At 41.8% G+C, this 13,293-nt stretch overlaps 1 protein-coding gene across 3 annotated transcripts in view; it reads left to right on the forward strand.

Annotated features, from left to right (window-relative positions):
- ZSWIM5 (zinc finger SWIM-type containing 5) overlaps positions 1-13,293 on the forward strand; it is a 121,874-nt gene that overhangs the window by 45,382 nt on the left and 63,199 nt on the right. Inside the window, exon 1 of one of the 3 annotated variants that reach the window (XM_083447780.1) lies at positions 6,059-6,107. The exons of 1 other annotated variant lie outside the window; for it this stretch is intronic. In XM_083447780.1, coding sequence (XP_083303906.1) covers positions 6,074-6,107 — 34 coding nt within the window. In that variant the 5' untranslated portion in view covers positions 6,059-6,073. Of the gene's footprint in view, positions 1-6,058; positions 6,108-9,916; positions 9,966-13,293 lie in introns of those variants that run through there. One more of the 3 variants, XM_083447779.1, reaches the window with a different exon arrangement.

The following is a 13,293-nucleotide window of genomic DNA, read 5'->3' on the forward strand; positions in this document are numbered from 1 at the left end:
GGAAGTGAAAGGTGGTGAGATGGTAGCTTGGGTTGTCTTGCAAGGCTAGCAGTTTTTCCATGAGAGCAATTAGTTTCAGACATTGATCCAATAGATTATGTAAGCCAAAAAATTGATGCTTGCTTGCATTATAAGGTTTTTACCACTGTACTAAATTAGGTTTGCAGGCAGAGTGGTGCTGAAAGGCAGTAGATTACATATGCAACCAATTTTCTCCTGGAGATGCAACAGAGGGGAGAGGCCATGAGAGGAAGCCAAGATTTATCAGTAGGCCTATCATAGGTTAGAAGTATTAGTGCTGTGGGCCCTTGCCTTCTGATTTCTTACATCAATAACTGGAAAGTGCCTCTGCTGAGTAATGCAGATTTGTAGCCATCTATGTGTATAAAAGATATTGCAAAAGTCTTAACTGGCATAGAAATTTTTTTGGAATCTTTTAGAGGGTTTTTTTTTTGCACTAATTGCATATGGAAGTTTATATGACATCTGTAACTTGCATTTAAATTCACAAGTTCTCCTTTTCCTCTTGTGGTCAGCGACCAAGTTGTCAGCTGCCATCATGGGAGAGGCCAACACCTGGAAACATTTTGTAAGTTCACCCCATATTATACCCTCTCATGTCAATGTTTTCCTTCACATTTAACAACAACACAAAAAAAATTATTTGTACCCCTCCCTCCCCGGCCGGAGCCGGGCTCAGGGCGGCTAACATCATAAAACTAACACAGTATACAAAGAACATAAAAACAGGCAATCAATTAATTAAAATACATCTTAAAATTAGTTTAGAGCAAATTAAAATCTGGACAAATGGCAGACCACAGGTAAAATTGAGAGTGGTTAATATTCTCCAGGGCCAACTGTTACCACTGGTCTTATAGTTTCACAAACTATTCAGAATTCTATTAGAACCAAAAATCTTGCTGTTAAGATAAAACACACACACACACACGCAAACACTTTTTTCTACCCAGACTAATGGATGTGGCTGCAACTCCTGACGCAAATGAAGACTCAGGTATTTAGTGAGGAAGAAGTGTCTATCTTCTTCTTCGGACTTAAGAAGAGTTCACATGCTAAAAAGCTTCTGCATGGAATTCACTTTCCAGGCAGAAATTTGTGCAGATCACCATTTGCCTATGCAGAGATTTGCACACATGTAGGCTAAACGAATAAACAACAACAACAACAGGCTCGTCATACCTAATTACAGACATGTTGGATTTGCACAATTTCCTACAGAAAGTGACTTCTGTTGAAGAATTTTGTGGTATGTGAAGTGGCTCCTGGTCTCATCGAGTGTTCTTCAACACTAAGTGCTTTGCAGATGACTGCATTTTGAATGAAATTCCGTTCCAAAAAGGCAGCACAGTGTGCCACCATAAGAACAAGGTCCATACATGCATCTTTAATAGGTATGCCAAAGGGACTGTTAATAAACTGGCAATTGCTTACATATAATAGTTGAGACTTGGTTATTAGACATATAGGAAAAAGTTGAGAAATGTGGTGCAGGTGGGTGTCCCCCCACCCCTGCACTCTCGTCCCATCAGGTATGTGTTACTTTGTCCATCCCCCAAACTCTATAAAACAGAGTCCTTTGTATTCTGTGATGTCCCACCTCCTTTTCATCCATTTCAAAACCTCTGGGGGCGGGGAGGGATTCTGCTGATGAGGGTTAAGACAGAGAAGAGAAAGCCTACAAGGACTTCAAGGCTTAATTTAACTGTCACTGGGATGAAGCATTATATAGACTGCAGCTCAATAGCAGAATTCTGAATCCATATGTTTTATATACAGCAAGCCACTTCGCAGCTGCATAGAAACATGCTCTGATTTTAATATCTCTCGGAGCAATATCTATGCACAAACTAAGTGCATTCTGTTCAGTGACTGGTCTTGTGTTCAGCGAGGCATTTTTGGCCAGGGAAAGGTGGATGAGGAACACCAACAGCTATACAAAAGCAAAGCTCATTGTCTCTGAAAAGAACCCAGTGATTAGCTGGACATTCTTTCAACACCAATGTCATCCTGTGCCTTTTAGAATAGTGTGGTTGCAAACTGACCTAATGGTCACAAATAGTCTCTTCTAACTATGCACAAATAGTTTTCATTTCCATCCTTTTGCTGCAGGAAGACTGATTAATACATGGGCTTTGTGTATTACAAAATCCCATGCATGGTATTAGGCCCAAAACTCAACAGGCTGAGAATCTGAGCTTGTTTTCCTGCAAGTTTCTAGCCCTTTGTAGTTGTAAAAAAGATAGACCTGAAAGCACCTGGGGAAGGTCTGATGGGATCTCAGCAGTTAAGAGCAGAGGCTGAGCACCATTTCCAGTGTTCAGGGTGTAAAGCTCCAATGTCCTCCCCCTTTTGTGACGGGCAGAAACAGAATAAATTGTGCAAAATAAGCTAATATATCCACAATGTATAAATTTGTTTATAAATTACGGACTGCAGATTTCAGCTTTTCTTGGTGCAGAGTACCAAGTGATTAATCATAGCTATCCTCCATTTTACAAAGGGGAAACTGATGCTGACCAGCCTATGGCGAAGGGACAGGATGATGCCTTCCCAGTTTCATGCACAAAAGCCTCCTGGACCTGCAACTGAACCTTACTTCACCACTGGTGATGGGGCAGCATCCTCTCCTGCACTTGAAGACAGCAGGGTAGCTTAGAGGCCACAAGGAAGGTTGTATGCCATACATAGCTCTGTCCTGAAACACCTTGCTGCACACCCCACCTTCAAGCATCCATGTGGAGACACCTGTTGATGGGGAAACAAAAGTGGGGAAACAAAGATGGAGGTGCAGAGAGAAGAGAAGATGAGCAATGGGGGGAAAGGAGGAAGCATGAACAGAGATGTTGAGAGGGAGCCTGCATGCTACAGACAGAAAATGAAAGTTAAAGGTTTATTTATTTATTTTAAGAAAAGCACCATTATGTTCAAATGGCAGCAAAAATGCTTTCCGATGTTCAATAGGGTAAAAGCAGCTCTTGAACTGATAAAAACCTTTAAGTGGCCCTCAGAGCGATTTGAGGATGTACTTTCTGCTAAATAGAAAAGAACTAAATCCCTTTGAGAATTCCTCCCCACAGGAGGCGTTATTGTTACAACAAGGAGGTTAGCACATCATCACAAAGCCCTGTCTAAGGTGCAGGAGCAGATCTACAAACTGGGCTTAGGAGTACCTAAGTGTAAGCAATCTGCAGCACACGCTCTCAATATACTTTCCTTCCATTAGAATCAATGTTTCCTTCCTTCAGAAGCTTATGGGGTATAATTAAATAATTTCATTCGTACCAGGAAATGACAGGGCGAGAGATGGAGAATCCTTGTGGCTCACATGAAAACCCTCCTGGAGCCCAAAGAGGACTTCACTGAGGGCAGAGAAGAGACTGGAGGTGCAGCGGTGTTTTGTTTAGGCTGGTCAGCCTCCCCACCTAACAGTTGATGTGCGCTGTGGTGCAGCAGCCACTTTTCTTTGCGTCCTCTAGCCTCCGGCTGGCCCCAGAGCTTCAACTTCAGTTGTGGATATTTTTGCCATGGTCTTTTTTATCTGGATTGGAGAGAAAGCTACAGAAAGCTGCATTTAAAGGGTGTTTAGAGGGTGCTCTCCACTTACCCGATTTTCACTTATGTGTGCCAGAATGTAACCCCCATGTAAGTGGGGAATTGCCTGTATATTTGATTCAATTAGTTTCACCTAGAGTTGTGCAAAGAAGATTCCAACCCCCTCTCCCAGTAACTTACAGTATAAAAATGGAAAAGTACAGGGTAAGCTAGCAAACTTACGATATCCAACTCCCATAGATGGTGACACTATGTGTAAAAGTACCTCCTTATAGTTGAGCTCAGTTATTAGATATGTTTTCAGTAAATTATAATAATGTGTAGATTTGTAATAAAACCTCAAAGAAGCTGACAAAAATAAAAAAATCAATAAAAGACAATAAAAGGCAGGTATTTTAAAAAAACAAATAAAAATCAACAACAAACAGATTAAAACACATGTAACTTCTTATGTCTGAATAGGCTTGCCTAAACAAAAATATTTTAGTAGGTGCTGGAAGGAGTACAGTGAACATGCCTGCCTGATGTCAATAGCCAGGGAGTTCCAGTTTAGGTGCTGCTCAAAGACTGATTTCTTAAAACTGCAGGACGAGTATTATGTGGCACCTCTACCAGTGCCAGTTCTGCAGATTTAAGTGACTGAATGGGCAAATATGGGATGAGGTGATCCTAAAAGTAAACTGGTCCCAAGCTGTTAAGGGCTTTACATATACTAACAGTGACACCTTGAACTTGGCTGGGCAGCAAATTGGCAGCCAGTGCAGAGCTCTGAGTGGAAGTATCATGTGCTGACAAAGCCTCACTGCTGGCAGAAGCCATTCTGCAGTAATCGGAACTGCTTCCTCTTCTGCATCAAGTGTACATTAATCTAACCTGGGGAATGTTCTCTACGTTGCAGTACATGGAGACCTAGGTATGTGCTTCCACGGAAGACATGATCACCAACTTGCTCAGCAGCCATTCAATACTGGCATTGCCAACCATCTGTTTAGTGGGTTTGGACCAGGAGAAGCAGGGTTTAAATCCCCACTCAGCCTTGAAACTCACTGGGTGTCCTTGGGCCAGTCATCATCTCTTAGCCTCCCCTACCTCAAAGGGTTGTTGTGAGGGTTCAATGGGGAGGAAAACCACATAAGCCACCTTGAGCTCCTTGGAAGATAAAGGTGGTATATAAATGTAATAAATAAGAAATAAGAAATAAATAGAGTTTGATAAAGATGTAGATTTTTCACGTAATCTGCAAAGGCCCTAACAATAATATTTTCTGCAATTTAGTAACAGAAAAAAGACAGGACAATCTAAACTGACCACCTTATATAGAGTCACTTTGCCTATACAACAACCATGTTCATTTTTGTTCCTGATAGTAAAACCACCTCGGCCCCTGCGGCCAGGGATCAGACAGGGCTCTGCTGTGTCCCTGATCCAATTTTAAAGGTTGTTGTGATTTAAGTTTGGCATGGCCCTGGAAGCTTAGCTTAATTTTTAAAGCGCCCAATGTGAATAATTCCCCTTTGAATACAGATAGAAAGAAGGGATATTGATTTAAAGCTTTAAAGCGGGTGGTTATGGATTTAAAGAAAGGAAAGAAAGGCAGGGGGAGCTTTAATGTTGGAAGAGCTGGCAGCCTAAGTATTTGTCTTTTGCAAAGAGGTTTTTTGCTGAGCACTGTGTAAGGGTGAGGGAAATTGCAATTGTGTTTGAAGTCTGGTTGGCTGGCAGCTGGAAGCCAGCTGTGGGGGCACTCCCTGAATTGTGGTTTTCCCATTCACATAGAAATGTTTGATATAAACTCACAGGCCTCCATGTAAGTGAAGTTAAGTGAATTATGTTGGCTTCCTGCAGGGAGACTATAGAGTTGCTCCAGCTTTCTGAACCCTTCTTGTTAGCCTAATCCAAAGAGTCTGAATGAAATGAAGCATAGGAGGAAGGGAGTGGGAGAAATTAGATTTGTTTTCAGACCTGTCCTGGCTGCACCTTTGTGCTCAAAGTGGTATTAGTGGAAAAGGCATTAGAGCAGCAGGCTTAGTTCAGGGCAACTGGAAGGACAGTTCAGAGGTTAGTAAAGTCCTGTCCAGTAGCTTGCGGGAAAGCTGCAGCATTTTTCAGCGTAGGAGTTGATCTGTCAGCAAACTGGTGAGATGGCTCTGTAACCCCAGCTTTCTGAATTACAGAGGTGCTTGTATTAACCCCTTGTTCTGCTAAAGCTGTGGTCATATATACTTAATGCGAAAAGAAGAGGCAGCACCTTTGCAGTACACTCTGTTGCAAGAAATAAATCCTATTGAATTCAGTGGAGCTTACTCCTGGATTAGGATTGCTGCCCTGGATATTATGTCTTCCCTTGTAAATCTTCCAGACTGATTCCATTGCACAGCAAATTGTGAGGGGGAAATAAGTCCATGTTCATTCCTACTTCTGGATCAATGGCCATGATCCAATGAACTGTGAAAAGATGTTTGATGATCTCAAAGGGTTTTACAGCTGAATTCTATGAATGCCTACTGAAAAGGAAGGCTTACCTCTCCTTGGTAAGTACGTATAGGATTGCACCTTTGCCTTATTTTGTGAAACAGCAGTTCCCCAGCTGTATGCTACATTGCAGACTGACAACAATAATTCTGAAACATTGTGACAAGGCAAAGATGCTGTTTTTAAAAAGTAAAATTCTACTAGGGTAACAGAAGGCGTTTGTTTCAGCCTAGGTAAAAGTCTCTGCCATTGTTGTTGAATACCTCAGTGATCACGGGAATGCTGAAGATAATGCTTTGCAGTATACATACAGTAATTTTAAACATACGTAAAAGCTATCAAACACATTGGATTTTCAGTCCTGTTTTCAGATTTCTTTTTACTACTTGTTTATGGATTACAATAAGTCCTTATACCGTTTCCTGTTTTGGTTGCAATACTGTGTTGTCATTTTTTTGTAGCAGGAACTGAACACTGTGGCCATCCTGTAAAAAAAACATTATTCTACTTGGACCCATCTGAGAAGGTTCATTCCTTTCCTGTCATTCAGATTTTGCAAATTGCCTGTGATGTATTTTCTTCCCAGCTGAATTTATGGGTTGGAAGCATAAAAAGCTAGTGTTTCAGATTGTCGATTTTGCGATTTAAAACAAAAGTTTAATGGTTTTGAGGACTAGGAGCTTCTCATCTCGATAGGTCTAATGCCAGAGCCGGTTTTAATACAGAGTTCCCACTTGGCCTTGAGGAAGAGCCATAGCTCAGTGGTACAGCATTTGCTTTGCATGCAAAAGGGCTCAGGTTTATCCCTGATATTTCCAGATAGAATCATAGATTTAAAGAGTTTGAAGGGATCCTGAGAGTCATCTAGTTCAACCCCCTACAATTGAGGCATAAGACTGGGAAAGTCTTATTTCTGAACGAAAAAGAGCTATTTATCGTAAGTGTAAACCAGCTTTCCCCAAACTGGTACCCTCTAGATGTTTTGGACTATACCTCCCAAACCATGATGGCTGGCGCTGATGGGAACTGTAGTCCAAAACATGTGGAGGGCACCTGTTTGGGGAAGGCTAGTGTGGGCAATAGCTTAGTGTTTCCACAGCTTAATGTTGAGCCAGCTGGGCAGGAACTGCAATATTCTCTTCTACTTCTTGGTAGGATGGGGAAATGCTTGTTGCTTCTATCACCCAGTGGTAGAAGAGTACTTAGCCTCCCCCTTCTGAGTGATGAGGTTCTATTCTTTATTTGCTACTGGAGTAAATAGTGAATAGAGCTTCCCATTTTACAGCAAAATGCTTAAATAAACTTCCTTTGTATGAAATGAATGCTAGATAAAGCTTCCCATTAGTTTAAGCCAGAGATTTTAAACCTTTTTGGGTCCACGGCTCCCTTGACCAACTACGGTACATTCTTTCCATGGCACCCCTGTGGGGCTCAGGAGCCCAGTTATGTCACCCCTTGCCTTCAACAAACAGCTGTACAAACCTTTGGGAGACAGAGACGGGAGAGGGCCTCAGAGGAGGGAGGGAAGGAAAGAGGGACAGAGGCCAGTGTTGCCCAGGCACCCTGACCATCATTCAAAGCACCCCAGGATGCTGCGGCACAATTGTTGAAAACCACTGGTTTAAGCCTTAAAATTTAAGGAAATTAGTCAGCAAGAATGAGGAAAACATTGTCACAGGATAGCACATCGTTAATAAAACAATATTTACTGCTGGGAAAACTATTTGGGGGTTGCCAGCAAGGTGCCCAGGGTTGCATATGTGCCCACAGAAGCCTTCCCTGGTGCACGCGGGGCCACCTCTCCTTCAATTAAAGTAGACTTGAAGGAAGCATTCTATTGTAACCCGTAGAATAGGCTGCAGAGAGGGGAGAGAGAGAGGCCCACAACACTTTGTTCCGTTTCCTCATCAGCTCATGAGCCCCAAAAAGTTGGTGGTCTGTTCTTTAATCTCTTATTATACATTTGTTTAAATGGTGACACCACGTGTATATTATGCCCATGGGGTTGGAAAATAAGGCCAGAAAGACCCTCATACAAATAACAGCAGCAGCATGGCTCAAACTTAATAAGATTAACAAAATCTATTTCCCTGCTGGACTGAATTAGGGTACCATATGCTTAAATATATCTAATTGCCCAACCTGATGCATATGTGATGGATGTATAGAAAACATATTCTAAGCCTGCTGTCGCCTCTAAAATGCATCAATAGTGTGGTTTTCCAAAAGTGAACATCTCACATTTTTTAATTTTTTTAAATATGAAGTTGGAAACTAAGAGTTAGAAATGGCAAATCTCTCATTCCTCTCCTAAAAATTTGTGCTGACATATTACCTTAAAACACCAGAGTTAACATCCCTGCAGTGTTGGAGTAACCTAATGCTTTTGATGCAGCACTCTGTATGCTTCTTCCTAACACTTATTTGCTGGTGCAGCAAGTTCTAGGATTCCGCTTAAGACAACTTTTCTGTTATAGAGCCTTATGAGTTCTGGACCATGCTGAGTGAAATCTGAGTTCAGGCAAAATCCGCCTGTCTTGAGATTTCTTGCCTTCATTTTAAAAGAATTTGCAGACTATACTAGACATAACCTCAGGCCACCTACCCCATTTGTTCCGAAGAAGGAAAGTACAGGCTGAGGAAGATTGAGAAAAGAAAAGGTTTTCAGCCAGGGTAAACAGTAGTTCTGTTCTGTATTTCCCCCCTCCCCAATTCTGCACAATGCCATCTCTTTCAATGAGTCTTTTTGTTGTTATTGGTATTGAAAACCACTCTCTTAGACTGCAATCCTACATTCAGTTTCTTGGGCTTAAGTGACGTTGAACTCAATGGACTGGCTTTTGAGCAGACATGTGTAGGATTCATTTATACTTCAAGTGAGGTCAAGTTGTGCAGACACACTGATGTGAATGTTGTATTGGCTCCACCAGTGTGTCTGTGCTTCACTGCCAATCTGCTTTTCACCTCACCATCCAGGTAAACTATAGTACAGCTGGGGTGGGGTGGCAGCTCTGCCCCACCACACTGGCCGCTACTGAAAACAGTTCCTGAAAAACAAAGATTGCAATTTGTTTTAATTTGCATAAGTACATAATTGTGAAGGTTTTTAGTTCTGCTTACATATATGTGCATGACGCCTGTAGTAAAGGAATTGTTAATTTCAAATCAGTATGTCAAATTCAGCTCCTTTATGCCTTCTTAGGGTTATCAGGTCACAATGGTACAGCAACAGTGGTAGCCGTAACTGACAAAACTAGCCCTTTTGAGGCAAAGGAAGGAAATATTTGTCTAAATTCTAGTTCAAACGGCCTCATGACCCATTGCCTCCTTGTCTCTCAGCCCTTAGCCTTCCAGCCTTCTCAGTTTGCCCATCTTGTACAAATAGTGTTCAGCCTGCTACCAGGCCCAATGTGAAATTTGGCCTCTGCCCAGCGCCTCTATTTTTTCAGCTCCATTTGTCTAGTACCCAAACTTTCCCCAGATTCCTTCTTTTAGCCCATTGTGTATTTTGTCTCCTTGAGCTACTCTGCCTCTTCCCATACTTCCTAGAAGTCTCTTCGAACATACAGCTTCTAATATTATGTTGTTTCTCTCCTTCCCTTTCTTTCTTGCCTCTGTCTTCCATGCAAATTTAACAGCATTGCTCTCAGACCAATTGCAATGTTCACACTACCATAGCCAATCAGTGTCCAAGGCTTTGCTGCTGGAAGCACAATACAATATATGGGTAGGGTGGGGCGTCACACACACATAAAATTTCCTAACATCCAAAAACTATTGGGTTAAAAGAATTGAGGCACGCACATAGTGAGCTTGCTTACAACTGATGCGCCATGCAACCATTCTGTCGCTTAATCTTTCAGCCCCAGTCCTCTTCCTCTGCATGTTCAAAGTAATACTGAAACTTGAAGACAGCAGTGAGTATCTAGCTGCCTGCTGCTTTCTTGTTATGCTTCAATTTGGGTGGGCAAGTGTGGGATGGCACAGAAAGGTTGATAGGTGGAGAATGTGGGGAGGGAGAGGACAAGTAGACGCTCCACATCCTGAATTGAATTTTTGTGGTTTTAACAGAGTACCCCACGCTTTAATGATAGAACCACTTGTGTGTGTCTCTGTGATGTACAGAGAGCGAGTTCATAATGCCACACTTGGTTGTGTATTAGTAGTTCATACTTTTCAGTCTATTTGAAAGTAACATTAATTATTAACCTGGAATAAGTGACTTCAAATTATGCTGTACGCGATCAGGAGGTACAGCTTTCTGATTAGTGCTTTACCATGAATGCCTTACTACAAGGGCTAGCCAACCTGGTGCCCCCCAGATGTTTTGGACTACAAGTCACATCAGCCCCAGCCCTCGTCAGGGATGATGGGAATTGTGGTCCACAATATATGGAGGGCATCACATTGGCTATGTGTTTCTTACTAGTTAACCTCAGTTATAGCACCTGACCAACAGTCTCCATCAGAAAATCTTAGGCTTTAAGAAAAGAAAGAGAGACTTGGTCAGTGACTTGGGGTTGGCTTTCCTTCTGAATCCATGTTACCAGGGCAAAATATAATGCTTGATGGTATTTTCAGTTTGAATGTTTGTTAATGAGGGTGAGACTTACAGTGGTACCTTGGTTCTCAAACTTAATCCATTCCGGAAGTCCGTTCCAAAACCAAAGCGTTCCAAAACCAAGGTGTGTTTTCCCATAGAAAGTAATGCAAAATGGATTAATCCGTTACAGACTTTTAAAAACAACCCCTAAAAGAGCAATTTAACATGAATTTTACTATCTAACGAGACCATTGATCCATAAAATGAAAGCAATAAACAATGTACTGCAGTCACAAAATCAATCAATCAATCAGTAGCTGAACTGGGTTCCACACAGTCACAAAAAAAAAAACCCCAAAAAGAGTAACAAAACAAAAATGCATAATAAATAGCAAAAACAGACAGACCTCAGTGTAACACTCAAAATGGAAGTGTGACACTCAAAACGGAGCATGTTCGACTTCCAAAAAAAGTTCGCAAACCGGAACACTTACTTCTGGGTTTGCAGTATTTGGGTTCCAAGTTGTTTGATGTAACAAACATCCTCAAATCATTGTTATCTTGTGTTACAGATAAAATGTTGGGAGCTGATTAAAACCATTGGAATGCTAATAGGGAAGAAACTTTATGGAGCAAGACTAGAATAAGTATCTCCTCCCTCTGCCCCACTTTGACAACATTCAGATTTGGAACAGGCACCTAATACTTGTTCAGTGGTTTCATATTGCCCTCTGTATCTACCTGAGGCAGACAGATCTGGAGATGTGGAAAATTAATCAGAAAATCCCAATAACCTATAAATCATCTGAGTGTGATTAATGGTTCTAGGAAGTGAAAGGTGGTGAGATGGTAGCTTGGGTTGTCTTGCAAGGCTAGCAGTTTTTCCATGAGAGCAATTAGTTTCAGACATTGATCCAATAGATTATGTAAGCCAAAAAATTGATGCTTGCTTGCATTATAAGGTTTTTACCACTGTACTAAATTAGGTTTGCAGGCAGAGTGGTGCTGAAAGGCAGTAGATTACATATGCAACCAATTTTCTCCTGGAGATGCAACAGAGGGGAGAGGCCATGAGAGGAAGCCAAGATTTATCAGTAGGCCTATCATAGGTTAGAAGTATTAGTGCTGTGGGCCCTTGCCTTCTGATTTCTTACATCAATAACTGGAAAGTGCCTCTGCTGAGTAATGCAGATTTGTAGCCATCTATGTGTATAAAAGATATTGCAAAAGTCTTAACTGGCATAGAAATTTTTTTGGAATCTTTTAGAGGGTTTTTTTTTTGCACTAATTGCATATGGAAGTTTATATGACATCTGTAACTTGCATTTAAATTCACAAGTTCTCCTTTTCCTCTTGTGGTCAGCGACCAAGTTGTCAGCTGCCATCATGGGAGAGGCCAACACCTGGAAACATTTTGTAAGTGGTTTGTGAAAAACTCTTATTTGTATAGCTTCACCACTGACCATGTATGGCATTTTTGAAGCATTAGTTTTCTTTAAAGGGTTTTTAATTCTGGCTCCTAAGCATGACAATGAACTTTTGTAAAACCTAAGATCAGAGGGCAAGGGGAGAAATGCAGGCAGGATCCCCCATACTTTTTGGTTGGAATTTAAGGAGAATTGGGAGAGGGGGTTGGAATCTTCTTTGCACAACTCTAGGTGAAACTAATTGAATCAAATATACAGGCAATTCCCCACTTACATGGGGGTTACATTCTGGCACACATAAGTGAAAATCGGGTAAGTGGAGAGCACCCTCTAAACACCCTTTAAATGCAGCTTTCTGTAGCTTTCTCTCCAATCCAGATAAAAAAGACCATGGCAAAAATATCCACAACTGAAGTTGAAGCTCTGGGGCCAGCCGGAGGCTAGAGGACGCAAAGAAAAGTGGCTGCTGCACCACAGCGCACATCAACTGTTAGGTGGGGAGGCTGACCAGCCTAAACAAAACACCGCTGCACCTCCAGTCTCTTCTCTGCCCTCAGTGAAGTCCTCTTTGGGCTCCAGGAGGGTTTTCATGTGAGCCACAAGGATTCTCCATCTCTCGCCCTGTCATTTCCTGGTACGAATGAAATTATTTAATTATACCCCATAAGCTTCTGAAGGAAGGAAACATTGATTCTAATGGAAGGAAAGTATATTGAGAGCGTGTGCTGCAGATTGCTTACACTTAGGTACTCCTAAGCCCAGTTTGTAGATCTGCTCCTGCACCTTAGACAGGGCTTTGTGATGATGTGCTAACCTCCTTGTTGTAACAATAACGCCTCCTGTGGGGAGGAATTCTCAAAGGGATTTAGTTCTTTTCTATTTAGCAGAAAGTACATCCTCAAATCGCTCTGAGGGCCACTTAAAGGTTTTTATCAGTTCAAGAGCTGCTTTTACCCTATTGAACATCGGAAAGCATTTTTGCTGCCATTTGAACATAATGGTGCTTTTCTTAAAATAAATAAATAAACCTTTAACTTTCATTTTCTGTCTGTAGCATGCAGGCTCCCTCTCAACATCTCTGTTCATGCTTCCTCCTTTCCCCCCATTGCTCATCTTCTCTTCTCTCTGCACCTCCATCTTTGTTTCCCCACTTTTGTTTCCCCATCAACAGGTGTCTCCACATGGATGCTTGAAGGTGGGGTGTGCAGCAAGGTGTTTCAGGACAGAGCTATGTATGGCATACAACCTTCCTTGTGGCCTCTAAGCTACCCTGCT

This window comes from Podarcis tiliguerta (genome assembly GCF_965153285.1).
Source record: "Podarcis tiliguerta genome assembly, chromosome: 6".
In the NCBI taxonomy this organism is placed as follows: Eukaryota; Metazoa; Chordata; class Lepidosauria; order Squamata; family Lacertidae; genus Podarcis; species Podarcis tiliguerta.